General features: G+C 42.2%; 1 protein-coding gene and 1 long non-coding RNA gene across 3 annotated transcripts; both read left to right on the top strand.

Moving 5' to 3' along the window:
- Nucleotides 1-1,375: 1,375 nt before the first annotated feature.
- Nucleotides 1,376-10,561, top strand: LOC146519419 (uncharacterized). 2 transcript variants are annotated; one of them, XM_085157867.1, is made up of 10 exons: nt 1,376-2,568; nt 4,276-4,296; nt 4,486-4,648; nt 4,781-5,049; nt 5,648-5,793; nt 5,880-6,693; nt 6,837-7,008; nt 7,989-8,242; nt 8,381-8,478; nt 8,812-10,561. In XM_085157867.1, the coding sequence occupies exons 1-10, from the start codon at nt 2,514-2,516 to the stop codon at nt 9,181-9,183; spliced, it is 2,364 nt and encodes a 787-aa protein (XP_085013993.1). In that variant the 5' UTR covers nt 1,376-2,513; the 3' UTR covers nt 9,184-10,561. The 2 variants fall into 2 exon arrangements, with proteins under 2 accessions (XP_085013993.1, XP_085013994.1); XM_085157868.1 differs by having other exon boundaries at nt 2,143-2,568; nt 4,784-5,049.
- Nucleotides 10,562-13,041: 2,480 nt separating this feature from the next.
- On the top strand, nt 13,042-14,837 carry LOC146519418 (uncharacterized). Its single transcript, XR_014873859.1, has 2 exons — nt 13,042-13,802; nt 14,177-14,837. It is a non-coding gene; the product is annotated as an uncharacterized LOC146519418 (long non-coding RNA).
- The last annotated feature ends 2,966 nt before the right edge of the window (nt 14,838-17,803 follow it).

Raw genomic sequence — 17,803 nt, 5'->3', positions numbered from 1 at the left:
CACATATTTTTAAAATAGTCCAGTGACCCACTTTCCATCCTTTTGTTCACATATAGAAATTGTTCGCCTCGGATTACTCCTCACCCCCCACCCAATCATGTGGCTTGTCATGTCTTTCACAATGTTGTACTGTGGACATTTATGTGCTTTTTGTGCAGAGGAGTTTTTTTGTTTCCTGTTCTCATGCTGTCCCACCATGGAAGCACAGCATGAGTAGAGCTCTCTTTTTTCCTCTTGTACTTTCCCATTGTAGTGTATATTTCAGTGTTTTTCTGCAACGCTACCGATCTCCCACTTGTATCCCCATGTGATGTCTGTGTTGTGTGTGTAAGGTCGGGCCACATGCAGGGCAACCTGCATGTGGTGAATAAAGCTTTGATTGATTGATTGATTGATTGATTGATTGATTGAAAGTATTCTACATGCTGTATTTTGCAGTGTTGTATAATTCAACTATGTTTCAGTCATTTATTTTAATTGTCTTTTGAAATGTTAATTTTTTAAATAATGTGTTCTCAAATGTGGGACTTTACGCGAGTGCTGGATTCTGTTTTTCTTATTTAAATAGCCAATAGTAAAATCTCAGGCTTTTATCTTTAACACACTTTGAGATATTAATGTTCAAATATTAACGCAAGGTACAAAAAAAGCTTCAGGAAATGGCTGGAAGGCAGAGAAGGAAACCAAAAACACTAAAAGAGATAAACAGGGGACCCAGAGCAGAGACAAAATGATGGCTATTGGCACAACAGCAAACAAGTCAGTTCAGAGAGCTCGCCAGGTCACAGGGTAAAACAGACGACACGCTCTTCAGGGTATTAAATCCTGTTCTTTTAATTCTTCGGCCAAGAGACTTTCTGGCTGCAGCTCCTATTTTCTCTACAAAAGCATGCAGTTTCCTGGCAGTACTTTTTGGCACAGACTGTACTCAGAGTTGGGCCTCTCTTATACATAAAACAGTATAATCATCAAATAAGCATTCAGATTATATATTTAAATCCCAACAAGGGACAGACTGGCAGGCCAGAAACTGGCAACAGTGAAGGCGATGGCTTGGCTGAGGTCAGATGTCGGTGGAGGCGATGAGACACCTCAGGTGAAAGATGCCCATCAAGGTTTGCTGTACTGTGCAATGTGCACGCCTTGGTTCTGACGAGTGCTTGTTTGTGTTACAGCTGCCTTCCCAACAGCTTGAACCAGTCTGATGACTCTTGTTTCTGAAACACTCAGCCCGTCTGGCACCACGACTAATATCATTACACAGGAATGTTGACAGGTGAGATTCACCTGAGGATGTTCTGCCATTGTTCTTCCTGTACAGGTCAGCTGAAGGTCTCATAGTGATCTGGGACTGTAAAGGACACAAAATGAAATGTCTCATGGAGGGGGGAGTCAAAGAGGCTGAGATGATCTGAGAGGAGGAGGGAGGGGGGGATATACCGGACAGAGGGCGATGAAGATGGAGCTGCCAGGTAGGAGGAGAAGAGATAAGATAGACGTGAGCGAAGAATCTTGGATGATGCTGGGATAGGAGAACAGGAGGAGGTGGAGGCAGATGATCTGCTGTGGTGACCTCTAAAGGGAGCAGGTGGAAGAAGACAACAAGTTTTATAGTTTATGAGTTTATGACCAGTGACTTTGCTCACATGCAGGGTCCCTCAAGAGTCCAATCTTGGTCCACCTCTTTTTTTTCCTCTTAGAAGTACAGGACACGCTTATGCTCCATCCATCTTATCCTTTTCAGGGGGACAGGAGCCTATCCCAGGGTCCATGGTACACCTGGACAGGTCGCAGGCTGTTGCAGGACTAACACATAGAGACAGACAACCATTCACACTCACATCTATGGGCAATGTAGAGTTACCAATTACAGCTTTTATTCACATGTCAGTCTAAAACAGCATCAGTGTTGAGAGTCCGGCTAACACAACTTTTAATACTCCTTTTCTAAAAATCGATACGTTATCTTAAAATCCTGAAAGAGCCTCAGTTGTGCCAAAAGCCTGATTTAATGAGCAATCATTTTGGTACATTGATGAACGGTTAGCTTACATCGTATTTCTGATTGTGCTGCTGAATAGCACTGAGCTTCTCAAGATCAGCTGAAGCAAAGTGACTTCAGGAAATCAGCGGATGCAGATGAAATGCATTATTAAGGCTGCCACGTAGACACTGGAGAAACTCAGGTGCTGACCATAGTTTCTGACCCAAGAATAAATCCGTGCGTAACTCTACGCAGGAGGTCCATTAGGTTACTGGGAATAGAAAAGATTGTGTGTTTTTTTGTTGAAGTGAAATCATGATTCCTCTTATTCCGGGTCACCCCTCTCACGTCGCCCACACTGGCTTCTTTGCTTTTTCACTGTGTCTGATGTGAGGAAAATCAGGTGAGCTGCGATGTTGGGCGTGTCGTCAGACAGGTGTTGGTGTGGGATGCACCGCAGACAGAGAGGAGGAGGAGAGAGGAAGGTTATTTATGCCTTAGCAGGTCTGGACGTATAGATCTTACAGCGATGGCTTTCTACAAAGTGATGTGTTTGGCTGCTGGGCTGATGCTCCTGACCCAAGGTAAGAGCTCTCTGCACACACCTGCATCAGGTACGACTCAGAGGGTGAAAACACTCAGGAGCACATCGCTTCACTTTAAAGTGACACTGCAGGAAAAGTAGGACTGGTGGTTTATTTTAGGTTCACAGATAAATGTGATGATCTGTTTGGTTTGGAAGCAGCTGAAAGGTTTTAACTTTTGTTGGTTTATTCAGTCAGCTTTGATTGACACACATGATTTATTCATGAGGATCTATATATTTAAGGGGAAAGCTGGCTGTCTTATTTCTTTAATTCAGTCATTCATGGGATTATTAGCTGCAGCTTAACCGGCTGAGACGTGTCTAAAAGATGTTTGATCTCTGAGCTTTGGAGACGTTTTTTAAATGAAAAGTGTGACGGCGATGCGCAGCAGTTTGTCGTGCCAGTTAAAGATGTGAAAACAGGTTTCATTCGTCATAGCTCAGTGCAGGAAGTGCGTTAGATTCTGAGAAGGTGAATCAGAAATATGAGGAAAAATACCGTGTGTGCAGCCCAGACCAACACACACACACACACACACACACACACACACAGATCAGGAAACTCTTTCGAGACAAACAGCACGATAACAATCCTCTCAGAAATGGAGGTAAAACCAGTCTATGGAACGAAAACAATAACACTGTAAAAGGTAACCCTGCACACACACACACACACACGCACGCACACACACACACACACACACACACACACACACACAAAAACTACCTACAAAGATTGTCAAAGGAGCTTGCAAAGAAAAGCGTCTGGACTTCTTTAAGTTGCTTGAAGACGTTTCACCTTCATCCGAGAAGCTTCTTCAGTTCTAAGGTCAAATGGTGGAGAGTCCCAGATTTAAACCTGGTTGGGAGTTTCCCCCCACAGAGGGACAAAAGGACCCCCTGATGATCCTCTACCTAATCACATGAGCCAAGGTATAAAAACGGGTGTGGGTCACAATCAGCCAGAGTTTCAGGTGAGCTCATTGTGAAACCTGGCCCCACCTTATCATGTGATTTCCTGAGGTCAGATGGCCCAGGATGTGAGTGGGCGTTAAGGCGTCTGGGGACGCTCCCACTGGTAGAGGATCATCAGAGGGTCCTTTTGTCCCTCTGTGGGGGGAAACTCCCACTAGGTTTATATCTGGGACTCTCCACCATTTGACCTTAGAACTGAAGAAGCTTCTCGGATGAAGGTGAAACGTCTTCAAGCAACTTAAAGAAGTCCAGACGCTTTTCTTTGCAAGCTCCTTAGAGTACGATGACCTGGATGACTGAGAACCTTCACAGACATACCTACAAAGATTGTGTTTAACAGATGGATGAAGCTACCCATTGACTGCTTTGCTCGGTCAATGATTAGTTGGAATTATTGGAATAGAGTCCAGTGGGTGCCGTCATCCGTCTGTTAATGAAGAAATACCACCGATGTAAAACTAATAGAATAAACAACACATACAGTACATATAAATATATATGAAGATGTATACAAGTTGAAAATTTCCCAAAATACATTAAATTAATTAACAGGTGGCAGAATAAACAAAGCTGGTCACTCACTGCTACAGCCACTACTGGAGCTTCTGCTGGATGCTTATAGCTAACCACAGACGATCAACTTTCCCACTATTATTAACGACAGTGAACTAACCACAGACAGATAAATTGAGATTTTTAGTTTTAAAATAGTTTGTTTTCTGTGTTTCAGAGTCTGAGTCACAGCTGGATGGTAAGATAAAGTTTCTTTGTCTAATGATTTACTTTTATGTGTAATAAATCTTTTGTTTCATATGAATATTAGTTTGTGAGTGAACTGTAGACTCCCAGGATCACTGTGTCCTCACTCAGCAGTTTGTAATGCTGAGAGTTTACAGCTCTTACAGTAATGCTCACTCTGTGTTTTAATGTCGGTCTTTAGTTTGTGGTAAGGCGTCTCTGAACACCAGGATTGTAGGAGGACAGGTGGCCCCTGTTGGCAGCTGGCCCTGGCAGGTCAGTCTGCAAAGATCTGGGTCCCACTTCTGTGGAGGATCCCTCATTAACAGTCAGTGGGTGCTGACTGCTGCTCACTGCTTTCAAACGTGAGTAATGAGGCTGAAGCTGCACACTAAACAAAATTTAAAGACACTGTGAAGTCAAACTTTATATATGTTTTCTCGTCTATAACAATTGTAACAACTGTGCACTGTTTGTGTCGCTCCTGATGATCTCAGCAGTACTCCAACCGGTCTGACTGTGAATCTGGGCCGTCAGAGTCTACAGGGATCTAATCCCAATGCAGCATCTCGGACAGTAACACAGATCATCAAACATCCAAACTACAACTCTGGTACCGTTGACAACGACATCTGCCTCCTGCAGCTCTCCTCACCGGTGACTTTCAACAACTACATTTCTCCCGTCTGCCTGGCAGCTTCAAACAGCATCTTCTACAGCGGTGTTAACAGCTGGGTCACTGGCTGGGGCAATATTGGAAGTGGAGGTGGGTCACTGGTTAGAACAGATTAATATTATCTGAGGATGACAGGAAACAAACAGCTTCTCCAAAGTATCCATAAAGGAGGCCTTTGTCTGCTTATTTTATGATTCTGTTGCTGAAGAGAAGCCTAAATGTTTCAGAAACTATGATTTATGAATTTATAGAAAAGACACCAAATTTCTGAGCCAACCTCAAAGGAAATGTTTGTAAAAAAGAAACTGGCCTCATGTAGTTTCGTTTTTGATGATAAACCTGTGCGCGTGGAGGAGAAACAGACTTTATAAACACTAAAAGAAACATGGACTGAAATATTTGGGAAATGTCTGCAGCATCAAAGATAGAGATACGAACAGAACGTCAAAAACACTTTAAAAAACTGATTGTGAATTTTTTTTACTTTTAATCATATTTGTCTGGTGGTTCAATATATACAGCTTTCTGTCATGTGACCACTGAAAGTGGGAAATCCTTTGAGGTAAAACTTATTCACCACCAGAATAAATGCCTGGAAGTGGAACGATGCTTTGTTTACTGTTCTGGTTTGTACCTTTAATCTGTCACAGGCTTTTTATTAAAAAGATTTTGTTTTTTACCCTTTCAGTGCCCCTACCTTCTCCACAAAACCTGATGGAGGTGGAGGTTCCCGTGGTGGGAAACAGGCAGTGTAACTGTAACTATGGAGTGGGATCAATCACTGACAACATGATCTGTGCCGGGTTAAGTGCAGGAGGAAAGGACTCCTGTCAGGTGATTGTTGTTACCTGTGTTTGGCACATTTTCACCTTCTACAGTTTCTTCTCCTCAGCTAACAGTAAATGTTTCTGCTCTCAAAGAGCGATTCAGGAGGTCCAATGGTGATCAAGCAGAGCGGTCGCTGGATTCAGGCGGGAGTCGTCAGTTTTGGGAAAGGTTGTGCTGAGCCCAATTTTCCAGGAGTCTACGCCAGAGTATCCCAGTACCAGACCTGGATCAACAGCCAGATCTCCTCCAACCAGCCGGGCTTCATGACGTTCACGTCCACTGGGACCAACAGTGACCTCAGTGTCACCTGCACAGGACTGCCACCAGTGCCAACCACCACCCCTACAACTTCCACCAACACCACCACCCCTACTAGCACCAATCATCCAACAACCACAACCCCCCCAGCAACCCCCACAACACCTACGAACACAATATTTCCATCACCCACCAATCATCCAGCAACCCCCACCACACCTACGAACACAATACTTCCAACAACCACCAATCATCCAGCAACCCCCACCACACCTACGAACACAATACTTCCAACAACCACCAATCATCCAGCAACCCCCACCACACCTACGAACACAATACTTCCAACAACCACCAATCATCCAGCAACCCCCACCACACCTACGAACACAATACTTCCAACAACCACCAATCATCCAGCAACCCCCACCACACCTACGAACACAATACTTCCAACAACCACCAATCATCCAGCAACCCCCACCACACCTACGAACATAATACTTCCAACAACCACCAATCATCCAGCAACCCCCACCACACCTACGAACACAATACTTCCAACAACCACCAATCATCCAGCAACCCCCACCACACCTACGAACACAATACTTCCAACAACCACGCTGCATCCGACCACTGCCCAACGTGAGGACCCATCATGACAATACTTTATTAAAGAAAACATTCTAACATTGAGTCTATTATACACTACACAAACTTGAACTGATGGGTTCATGTGGTTAAAGTTTTTAAGATTTCTTTGTGTTTGCCTCTGGTTTTGTCCTCAGCTGTAGTCTGTGGACAAGCTCCGAGGAATTCATACATTTTCGGGGGAACCTTGCTTGCGTCAGTGGGCTCGTGGCCGTGGATGGCGAGCCTGCAGAAAAATGGAAATCACGTGTGCGGTGGGACTCTGGTAGCCTTGGACTCTGTGCTGAGTGATGCCAGCTGTTTCTCAAGGTGAGTTGGAGCTGTAGTTTGGCCGGATGATCATACAGTTCATCTGCCTCGGACTAGGAAATATTCAGTAAATCCGAAGGCTGTTTAGATTTTTCAGTCATGATGGCACTCTGGCCCTAATAGGCCACATTTTTTTCTGTGGTGTACTTCATTTCCTGTTAATTTAATTCTTTAAACTGCATAGATGGTTTAGGTTGGAGGTATCATAGTGTACATTTATAAAAGACGACCCCAGTACCTTGGTGAGGCGTGTAATAGGACACACATTAAGAAGTTGCACTAATAATAACCCGTACTTGGCCTGCCTGGGGTTGAAAGTCTCCATAAATGCACCTTTTTTCGGCGGGTATGGTTTATGTGAGTGTAACGCCTATTTTGAGCGATAAAAAAAATAATAACATATAATTTTATTTTTATATTTCAAGATCACAATAATCTTCCAATTTAGAACTAGAAGTTAAAAAGAACTAACACAAATAAAATACACTTCAGTTAAATCCTTTTAATTTTTTTCCAAACGTGCAGCCACAGTACTAGGACTAAAAAGCCGCATGCAGTTGCTGACCCCTGACCTAGAAACTGTAAGACATGGCGTAAATCTTTTTCAGACTGAACACGTCCCCATTCTTACAACTGATTCAGCGTGTTGTGGTCCATTTCATGGCAGCATTTTCTGGAGACTTCTTTCTCAAACAAACTCAAAGAGAGAAACTTCACAGCTAACCGGTGTTTTGGCAGTGGTTACGGTGGATCGGCAAGCCACACTGTAACCCCTCCCAGACTTGTTCCTGATGTCACGCCTGTGGTCATGGATGCTGCTCTGCATGGAGTTCATCTAGTTAAATATATAGCTCTTTAATAAGACCCAGGCCTGAATGTCACCAGGTTCAAGTCTGTAAAACTTGGGTCCCATGAAGTTGAATGTAGATCTTGTTTGAAGCTGATGAAGTTTATGTTTGTGTGCTTCGTTCCTCCCACAGCTCCCCTGTAGCGTCCGAGTGGACTGTCGTGTTGGGGCGTCTGAAGCTAAATGGATCCAACCCCTTTGAGGTGACGCTGAATGTGACAAATATCACTCTGAGCAACACGACAGGGACCAACATAGCCATCCTCCGTCTATCTGCCCAGCCCACCCTGACCGACTACATCCAGCCCATCTGCTTGGACAACGGGAGAACCTTCGCCGAGGGCTTGGCGTGCTGGGCGGCCGGTTGGAGTCCTGGAAGAGGAGGAGGTGAGTCAGCAACATGAAGGCTGACAGAGTTCTGCCCAGACTCTGCACCAGTCCATCTCTCAGATTACACATGTGGACCACTGCACTTACAGTTTCTTTAGTCAAACATCAGGATTTTCTTATCTTTCATGATGTTAGCTGAGGAAGTTATGCAGCAGTTTCAGACCTCGGTGGTAAACTGTGGGAACTCATCATCGAGTGAGAGCATCTGTACAGACGTGTTTCCACTGCAGCAGGTAAATGACTGGATTCTTCTTCTAATAACACTGTCTGCTGACATGTTGTTTATTCTGGACCTTGGATTTAGCTGCTTATCACAGTCAGAAGATGAATTTGGATAGTTCATCATTTTAAGTTTCCAGAGTGCTTACAATCTTCAGAAACATGTAAGAAGTTCCAGCTTTGAAATTTCAGTTTTCATTTTTGGCCAGTTAGATTTCATTTAAGAGTGTCTCTGTATCTTTGTTTTAAACCTTTAAAAAAACATTATTAGAGGGAAAAACATGGCAACCAAATAATATTAGATGTGATTTTCTGATTTTAAATTGAATTCCCGTCTCTCTGTTCAGGGTGATTCTGGCGGCCCGCTGATGTGTAAGCAGGGCGGCTCTTGGTTCCAGGCGGTCGTGTTAACAGCTCCAAGCCCCCCTGCCAGGAGAAGACGAAACTCAGTTATGACCTTCACCAGAGTGAGCTCCTTTGACTCCTTCCTGATGGAGACGCTGGGGACACTCTTGTCTCCAGCCTCCAACACCACCATCACTAACCCAACCAATGTCTCCCTCACCACCACTGCCAGCAGTACCTACATTACCACCATGGCCACCACAACTTGCTCGAATAGTTTGTTTGACAGCAGCGAGGGTCGTCCTGCTCACTCCTTCATCTTTGTCTTCATCCATCTCCTCAGCCTCGCCTTTTGTCTCCAGCTCTGCCTTTAGAGAACCCAAACTTGATTCACATGATGTGATGGACACAGATGAATGTGAACAACTGAGAAAGTCAACAACTTGACTTTGAGACTTTACAGGCTTAAAGCTTTGTCTGCTAATCTTTGAGTTTATTCTTAACTGGTTATCTAAGAGTTCAGTGGTGAAGCTGTGGAGGATCAAATTGGACGTGAAATTCTACTTGATGATTTATCAACACAAACATCTGAACCACCTGATGCAGAGGCCGACTACAAATCCCAGAGCGCACTGGAGTGCCAACATCCAATCAAAGAGCCGATGGTGATATTTTTCTTTTTTGTTTTTTTTCTATTGATTACAATGAAAATATTTTTTTCAAGTATGCAAATGTTTTGTGTGCACTATGACCCATTCATGGTGATGAATACAGGCTCACATGGTGCAGTCTGGACTCAGATGGCACCGGTGTGCTTAGCTTGCCGTCCTCGGTCGTGTCTGTCTCGTCGTTTTTTTACCCTCCCTTTTCCCTTTACCTTCACTTATGGACCTTGGCACTGTGTTTTTTATTTTTATTTTTCTATGTTCATCTAGTGGTTGTGCACTGATTACATATGACAGGCAAACACTTTTAAATCTAAGTTCTTTCCATTCGTTTTGGGCCGACCCCTGCTGGAGTGTGGGCAGCGCTAATCTACCACAACTGGATTTGTCCTTCAGCTTCTCCTACCTACCGCTCCCTAATCTCCACAAGAAACGCTACAGGAAGTGGGGAAGAAGAAGGGGCTGTCAAGTCCGTCTCAGGGTCTTTCTCAGAGCCAGAATTACGGACCGTGTACATGCTAACATGGGCACTCCATCATGGATGTTCAAGGCTTGGGAAATCTTTTTGTAGCCTAAGCCTGCTTTAAATTTCTCAATAACTTTATCCCTGACCTGTCTGGTGTGTTCTTTGGACTTCATGGTGTTGTTGCTCCCAATATCGTCTTAGACAACCTCTGAGGCCGTCTAAGCTGCTGTATTTGTACTGACATTAGATTACACACAGGTGCACTCTATTTAGTCATTAGCACTCATCAGGCAATGTCTATGGGCAACTGACTGCACTCAGACCAAAGGGGGCTGAATAATTACACACACCTCACTTTGCAGTTATTTATTTGTAAATAATGTTTGGAATCATGTATGATTTTCATTCCACTTCTCACGTGTTCACCACTTTGTGTTGGTCTTTCACGTGGAAGTCCAATAAAATTGATTCATGTTTGTGGCTGTAATCTGACAAAATGTGGAAAAGTTCAAGGGGGCCGAATACTTTTGCAAACCACTGTATGTTCTTGGCAGCGGTCTTCAAATGTGGTTTTGCGATGCTGAGACCCCGCTTTACGAAAGGAGTGACAAATTGGAAGAATTTTGAAAAAATAGATGCTAACCCGCACCCAGAAATAAGCGGAGCACCTGAAAACCCGGACATGCTATTACCAGCCTGAAATTCGTAATATTTTATGAATCTATTATTATCCATTTTGTTTATGAATTACGACAGATCCTTGATAGGCCGGAAATGTAGCTTAACTATTGTTTTATTGTAGGTAAAGTTCACAGTTTCGTTCTGATCCATTTTGATTTCAATATGAATATTTTCGATATGGTTCCGACACTGGTATATAATCTGGTTTGTTAAAACTCAGTGTAACGACATCTCCATAAGTACCCTGTATTTTGACAGCACGCAGCAGAAGCAATTAGATGTCACCAACAAGCTATGGCGTCACAATGTCAGAATAACAAAAGAAATGGTAACAGCCAGCCGTTATATCCGCGGGATACAGGCAAACTTGCGCTCGAATCTTAACCAGACCCCTAGTGTGACACCAAGCATATATGCAAGGGGGGGATAAACTCTGTGATGATATATTCCACCAGAAGTGAATCCACACTTTTTCTGAATTGGGTTATATTTGAGAACAATATCAAATTCAATACGTCGAAGGCAGGCATCATCAATCTGTGATCTCAACATGTTAGGATCCTCATAAAAACCATAAAAAATATTTTTTGCATATTAACATCAGCGGGCTTCTGCTCTGCATCACTCTTTTTCCTCCATTCAAAGTATGCCATATCATTTGGAAGATTGAACCATGTATAGGGATTGGAAATTTTAGTGACAGCCACCTCCCAGGCCCCATCGAGATGGAGATACTGGGCGAGATCCTCACGGAAACTGCTACTCGTGTTATTTTTAAATACATTTAGGCTAGCGTTTGAAGGTAGTGTTACGTAAAAGCCATGAGACCTGAGAGTCATGTCACCAGCATGAAATGAGGTGGAAGTTTTTTATTTTAGGTTTTTAAGGTCACTGGCTTTAATCCAGCCATTAAACGTTTCCGGCCAGTTTCCCCATTTGACAGGAAATACATTTGCCCCCTCTGTTTACGTTTGGTCAGAATGTTCTCTATATGATACAGCTTACCCACAACCACATTGATTTTCTGTGTCTCATGCTCGTAAAAACTACCGATAATTAGTTCCCCATCGTAATCTTTGATTTTATAAACTGGAGGATCCCTAGGGATGCATTGGTCTATAGTGAATATTTCATCCGTGAAAGTCTGTTCATAGCGTTTATCAAACACACCTCTAACTTTTTTGTGATCAACATTTTATTGATTTAAAATAATAATAAGATTTCAGAGGTATCATTAAGGAGACAAAGACCAGGATTAGGAACTACTATACCTTTCTAATGTGACGTTGTTGTCCCTGGCTCTCTCTCTCTCTCCCTCCCGCTCTGTTCCTGTGCTACTGCGGGTGTAACTACCGCCCCTCCCCCCTCTGCCCAGCGCAAAGCACAAGGCTCGCGTGCGGAGTGAAGCGGAAACAAAGTGCGAGAGAGAGAGAGAGAGAGAGAGGGTGAGAGAAAGAAAAAAAACCCAACGGCGTCGTTCACGTCAAAGATCCGGCTCTAAGAGCCATTTCGTTCGCAACCGACACATCACTACAGCATTTGATGTTCCACAATTCCAGGTTTATGTTCAGGTTCATTTATGATCATAGGTATTTTATTGTGAGTTTTCTCACTTGATTATTAGATTCCCTCTTGTGTCTTTGCCCTGTGTGTGTCTGCGAGAGAGTGATATTATACCCCTTATGTCAAACCGAGTGATTTATGACCCCCTAGAGTGATTTATGGCCCTAGGAAGTAATAAAGCAATAAAAATATGATATTCATAAAAATATGATATTCATAAAAATATGATATTCATAAAAATATGCTAGTTCATAGCTCATTGCTTTTTCTCCTAACCCTAACTAATTGATTATTTAAGTTTCTTATATATCAAATAGCATTCTTTTTATTTTTTTATGCTTAAAAAACGCCATCTGGTGGTGGCTCAGCGTGTGTGCGAGGGCGCGTGCCCGAGGCTGTGTCTCCGGACTTTGTGTTTTTCGAGCTCCGTGCTTATGTGTGAAAACGTGTTAATACATAGTAAAAAACTCAAACTGTTTAGTTAAAACTTGTGCTTTGTAACGTTCAGTATGGCCAGAAATACAGGCTGCATGCCTTGGGGGAAAACTTTATTTCAATTTATATGCATTTGTTTAATCCGAACAAGGCGATTTAGAATAAAACTCGGAATCGTGAAAAAAACAAAAAACTCTCGCGATCCCCGAAAAACGCACCCCCGCTCCCAACATAAAAACTCTTTTTCTCCAAAAAAACCCCGATAGGTGCCCCTTTTATTCCCAAAAACCTTATATTCGAAAACAGGGGAAAAATCCTGAAAAAATCCTTAGTCTTTTGTCCCCCCGCGGATCCCACCCCGATCCTCCGCGTAGGAAAAGCAAAAACTCCCGCACCGCGGCTCCCAACATAAAAAACTCTTTTTCTCCAAAAAACCTTCCTTATATTCGAAAACAGGGGAAAAATCCTGAAGCAAAAACTCCTTAAAAAAAATCCTCTGCGTTTTCTCCAAAACACCTGAAAAAACCTTCGTCTTTTGTCTCAAATTCACCCCGATCCTTAGACTAAATAACCAGGGAAAAACTCCTGAAAACCCTGCTACCCCTTTTATTCCCAAAAACCTTATATTTCGGAAACAGGGGAAAAATCCTGCTTAGTCTGTTTTCTTCAAAACGATCCCTCTTACCAGCTACCTGTAACGCAGAGTCTAAGTTCTCCCTTTGCTCTTAATCAAACCGCTTCCAGAGCACAATTTTTCCTGCTTGTTCGCTCCTCGCTCAACTCGCGAATACTGCTTACCTAGTTTGAAAATTTCCGCCAGAGACCAACTCCGCCTAACTTAGCCTCGCTGCCAATCACATAACAATGGGGCGGCTCCCTTCGCACCCCGGTTAGCCATTCGGCTGCAGGTATGATGGAGGAGAGATTCAGGCTCAACACCGGTGGGCTTTGAGGCTATGCTTTCAGGCTTAGAGAGAGCGAAATCTATTTCTACCAGCTCAAAGCGGGTGAAAGTTTTGGCCCGCTATCACCGCGGATCGCCTTTACTTTGTCTGATTGGGGTGTTTTGAGCCTCATTGCTACGCCCGAAGTGCAGAAGAGCCTGTGGGAAACGAGCTCGCAACAACCACGAACCAGGGATCAACAACAACTGCCGTCGCTTTCCCTATGTGCATATCATTCGGTAAGTGTTAATCTTCCTCTCTAACTACATTTTTGCATTTTCCTTTTTACCATTCTGTCAATCCTTTCATTTAAAAAAATATCACAATGGTTTGTAACACGTACAATACACCATCCGTCCATCCATTCGCTTCCGCTTATCCTTTTTTTCAGGCTCGCGCGGTGCGCTGGAGCCTATCCCACGCACAATACACTTTAAAATATATATAAGCTCCACTTTAACTCCCGTAAAAGTTTATACATTACATGTCTACATCACCTATCATGCCCTCATCAGGTATCTCATATCATCTTGTTATTGTTATGTTATGCTCCTTTGATATTTTGCTAGTTTGCGTGTTTTAAAACTCTTTTTGTTTTTCTTTATATTTTTAGACTCTGATTTAAGCCAGATGTGTTAACCTGATCGCTGCGAAACACCAGCACTGCGTGGATTTTGACCGCGAGTGACCGGATGTTGTTTCCGGCCTGAGGTTGCCTGAAATGCCGTGAGGCTCGTTTGAAAGATTGCGCCCGAGACCAACTCCGCCTCCAAGGCGTGCCTACCTTTAGCTGCCACCAGTGAGATATCAAAGCCGGGCTCCACATATCCAATCAGGAGCACGAGCAAGACAGCTTTTGCAGACTCTCCAGAAATGTACAAGTCCTTACCAACTGCTCTGCAACCCAGGGTTTCTGGTCCCCTCACCAACATCGCTTTTTGAGATATTTTTTATGAACCACCAAACAAGCAATTTTACCCCCCAGTACAGAAGACTGCATCTGGATCTGAGGGCAGCAGCGGGGACAAATGATTGTAATGAAGCGACGGACATTTCATGGCTGGTCTTAGATAATCGTGAGTTATTGTGTCTTATGGTGAAAAGTACATAGTTTTGCAAGAGGCATACAAGCGCTGTGGAAAAAGTAATCATAAAACTTAAAAAAATCATAAAGTAATCATAAAACTGTTTTTGTGAACATTCTGCTCCCTACGTTATGCTTTAAAGAATGTGATAATGTGATCATGAAAGAACATGATTTTTTTTTTTTTTTTTTAATTGTTTTGCTTGTTTTAAATTTGTCCAATATTTATTTTTTTGTATTTTGTAATGAATCTCTAATTCACTTTTTCTTCTTGGCCTTGTTGTGTGTACCTCACAAGTCAAATTATACATTGGAGCAGTAGGGTTAGGGTTAGGATACACTACAATACACACTCACGAGACACACTTTGAATTTTCTAACATAAAGTTTGTATGAAGTTCACCTTATCAGCTGAAAATATTAAAGCCAGAACTTACAACATCAAAAACCTTTTTCCTTCATTTACAAGGTTTCCAAAAAAGTTTTATTTCAAGTAAAACAAAACCAATACATTTGTTTGTAAAACAAATAATTACATTAATTCTTGTAAAGTTTTAGACTCTTCCTGGTTGTTGATGTTTGTTTCTAAAGATGTTGTTGATGAGACTTTGCAGAAAGCAGCTTCACCTCTGATCACACACACAAACACACATACACTTAACTCCACTCACTCACCTGGAGGATCAAGACTCAGGCTAATGATGCTGATGTGGTTATTGCGCTGGGGATTTAGCAGGTGAGCTAAATCATGTGTAACATGTGAATTTCCCGAGTGTGGCATTAATAAAGTCTGTGTCTATGCCAAACCTGAAGTTTAAACTCCTTTTTAAAATTTACCAACAAGCCAGAATAGTGATCACTCTTGAAGCCTGGTTGCTGCACAGTACTAGGACTACTAGCACTAGTTCTAGTACTACTGCTACTGCACAAAGCATATTGTTCAGGAATTTCACAAATTTGTTTAAGTCTAATGTGTTGGCTTACAGGTAAACTTGTTTTGGAGGTGGATAGGCTAAAAACTTCCAGCATCACATAATGTTTTCCGATCAGTAGGTTTGGAGTAAAAAAGAACTGGACATATATGTCTTTTTTGGGTTACTTTGATGTCAAGAAACTTAATTTGTTTAGAACTGTGATCAAGGATAACACGTTAAACGTTCAAAGTGTCAATATAAAAACTGTACAAACTCCAGAAAAGTGGCAACTGAGGTGGCAAAAGTGCAGGCAATTTTTTTACTTAAGTAGAGGTACAGCTGCTAGTGTCAAAAACACTTGAGTAACAAGTTGAAATGTGCTCAAAGTGAGAAAGTCAAAGTAGTAACCTAACTGAACCGTGTGCTATAATAAAAAAAAATTAAATAATATTAGTAGATAGGACTACAAACTTAGTGTGGTGGTAAAAGGCACAAAAGGCCTGAGAGGCACATTTGGCAGCAAGGGTTAGAGCTCAGGGATCTGGAGCCTGGGGGTTGGGGGGCTAACAACACTGACTGGTCAAAGGATCTAACATCAAAGTGTTACATGGTGTTGCAGGTGATAAAGAGTCATAAACTACTTCCATTTGTTTAGAGGTGATTGCCAGTTTGGGTGGGTTTTTTAGAGACACAGAGAGTGAGAGATCCTGTCCTGCATTATTTTTTTATTTAAAAAAGAAAAGGATTTTCAGAGCTGTTGATATATGAATCAGTGCTCATAGAAACATGGATCAACCCTGTTTTTACAGTGTGAGTGTTACATTGTGACAGTTTCCATAAAAGCCTGCAAATTTTCTGAACAGGTAGCCATGAAGCAACCATATTTTTCTTAAGAATAATTCAACTTAATATTATTTGTATGGCCATATCACGACAGCAGAATAGCCTTAAACTAGTTTTGGAGTAAAGAGAACTCCACATATAGTTGCTTTTTTGGGTTACTTTGATGTCAAGAAAGTTAATTTGTTTAGAACTGTGATCAAGGATAACACGTAAAACGTTGAAAGTGTCAATATAAAAACTGTACAAACTCCAGAAAAGTGGCAACTGAGGTGGCAAAAGTGCAGGCAATTTTTACTGAAGTAGAAGTACAGCTGCTAGTGTCAAAAACACTCGAGTATAGGTTTGATAAAGTATTGGGTCAGGAATGTGCTCAAAGTGAGTAAGTCAAAGTAGTAACCTAACTGAACCTTGTGCTATAATAAAATAATATTAGTAAATAGGTCTACAAACTTAGTCTGGTGGTAAGAGGCACAAGGGCCTTGGAGGCACATTTGGCAGCCAGGGTTAGAGCTCAGAAACCTGGGGCCTGGGGGGTTGGGGCTAACAACACTGACTGGTCAAAGGATCTAACATCAAAGTGTTACATGGTGATGCAGGTGAAAAAAATCCATAAACCATTGTTTAGAGGTTGTTGTGGAAGTTTTCCATTTAATAAAGCCTGCAGACAAGCGATGAACGGTAGCTAACATTCTTTAATCAAGACAACTTTCTTACCAGACCCCCACCATCTGTCTAACTGTTTGAATGGAGTATGAGGCAGACATGCTAAAACAGTGACCTAAAAGCATTACCAATAAACAAAGTGATCAATACACAAATGAAAGAAATTCCTCTACAAGGCGATTGCCAGTTTGGTTGGGTTTTTTAGAGACACAGAGAGTAACAGAGAGCCTGTCCTGCATTACTTTAAAAAAAAATAAAGGGGGGTTTCAGAGCTGTTGATATACGCAGCAGTGTTCATAGAAACATTAATCAACTCTGTTTTTGGCATTGAGTGTTACATTTGTGAGAGTTTCAGTAAAACGCCTGCAAATTATTGCATTTATACTGGAGAGCAAAGAAAACTTAAATTCTAGGTGTACTATGGAAAATCAGTTTTATAAAAGCTACATAAACAGAGCTGAAGAAGACTGTGTTTGTAAAACTAGTGGTAACGTGTGAGAACTATAAGACAGACTGTTTCTGCTATCGAAACAATTTGTGTTGTTAATCCTGAATGATTCACTGTGACGCTGACTGAAAAAGAAGCACACACTTGGAGAAACTGTGCTGTAACTTCTCATACTGTGAAGTTTTCTGACAAAAGTGAATTGAAAACTTATGCTGTACAGCTTACTAAGGGGTCCTGTGATGGGCCATGTGCAATTACACAAAAGAACAAGTTCAATTTCACCATAAC

This window comes from Neolamprologus multifasciatus, chromosome 4, assembly GCF_963576455.1.
Source record: "Neolamprologus multifasciatus chromosome 4, fNeoMul1.2, whole genome shotgun sequence".
NCBI classification, from domain to species: Eukaryota; Metazoa; Chordata; class Actinopteri; order Cichliformes; family Cichlidae; genus Neolamprologus; species Neolamprologus multifasciatus.
The sequence above is the reverse complement of the archived record's forward strand: the minus strand, read 5'-3'. Positions and strand labels throughout refer to the sequence as shown.

What these genes read in the sequence shown, in the direction of transcription:
- LOC146519419 (XM_085157867.1), top strand. Translation starts at nt 2,514, where the DNA reads ATGGCTTTCTACAAAGTGATGTGTTTGGCTGCTGGGCTGATGCTCCTG. An exon ending in GTCTGAGTCACAGCTGGATG is followed by an intron (nt 4,297 to 4,485) that starts GTAAGATAAAGT and finishes GTCGGTCTTTAG; the next exon opens with TTTGTGGTAAGGCGTCTCTG. An exon ending in GGGCAATATTGGAAGTGGAG is followed by an intron (nt 5,050 to 5,647) that starts GTGGGTCACTGG and finishes TTACCCTTTCAG; the next exon opens with TGCCCCTACCTTCTCCACAA.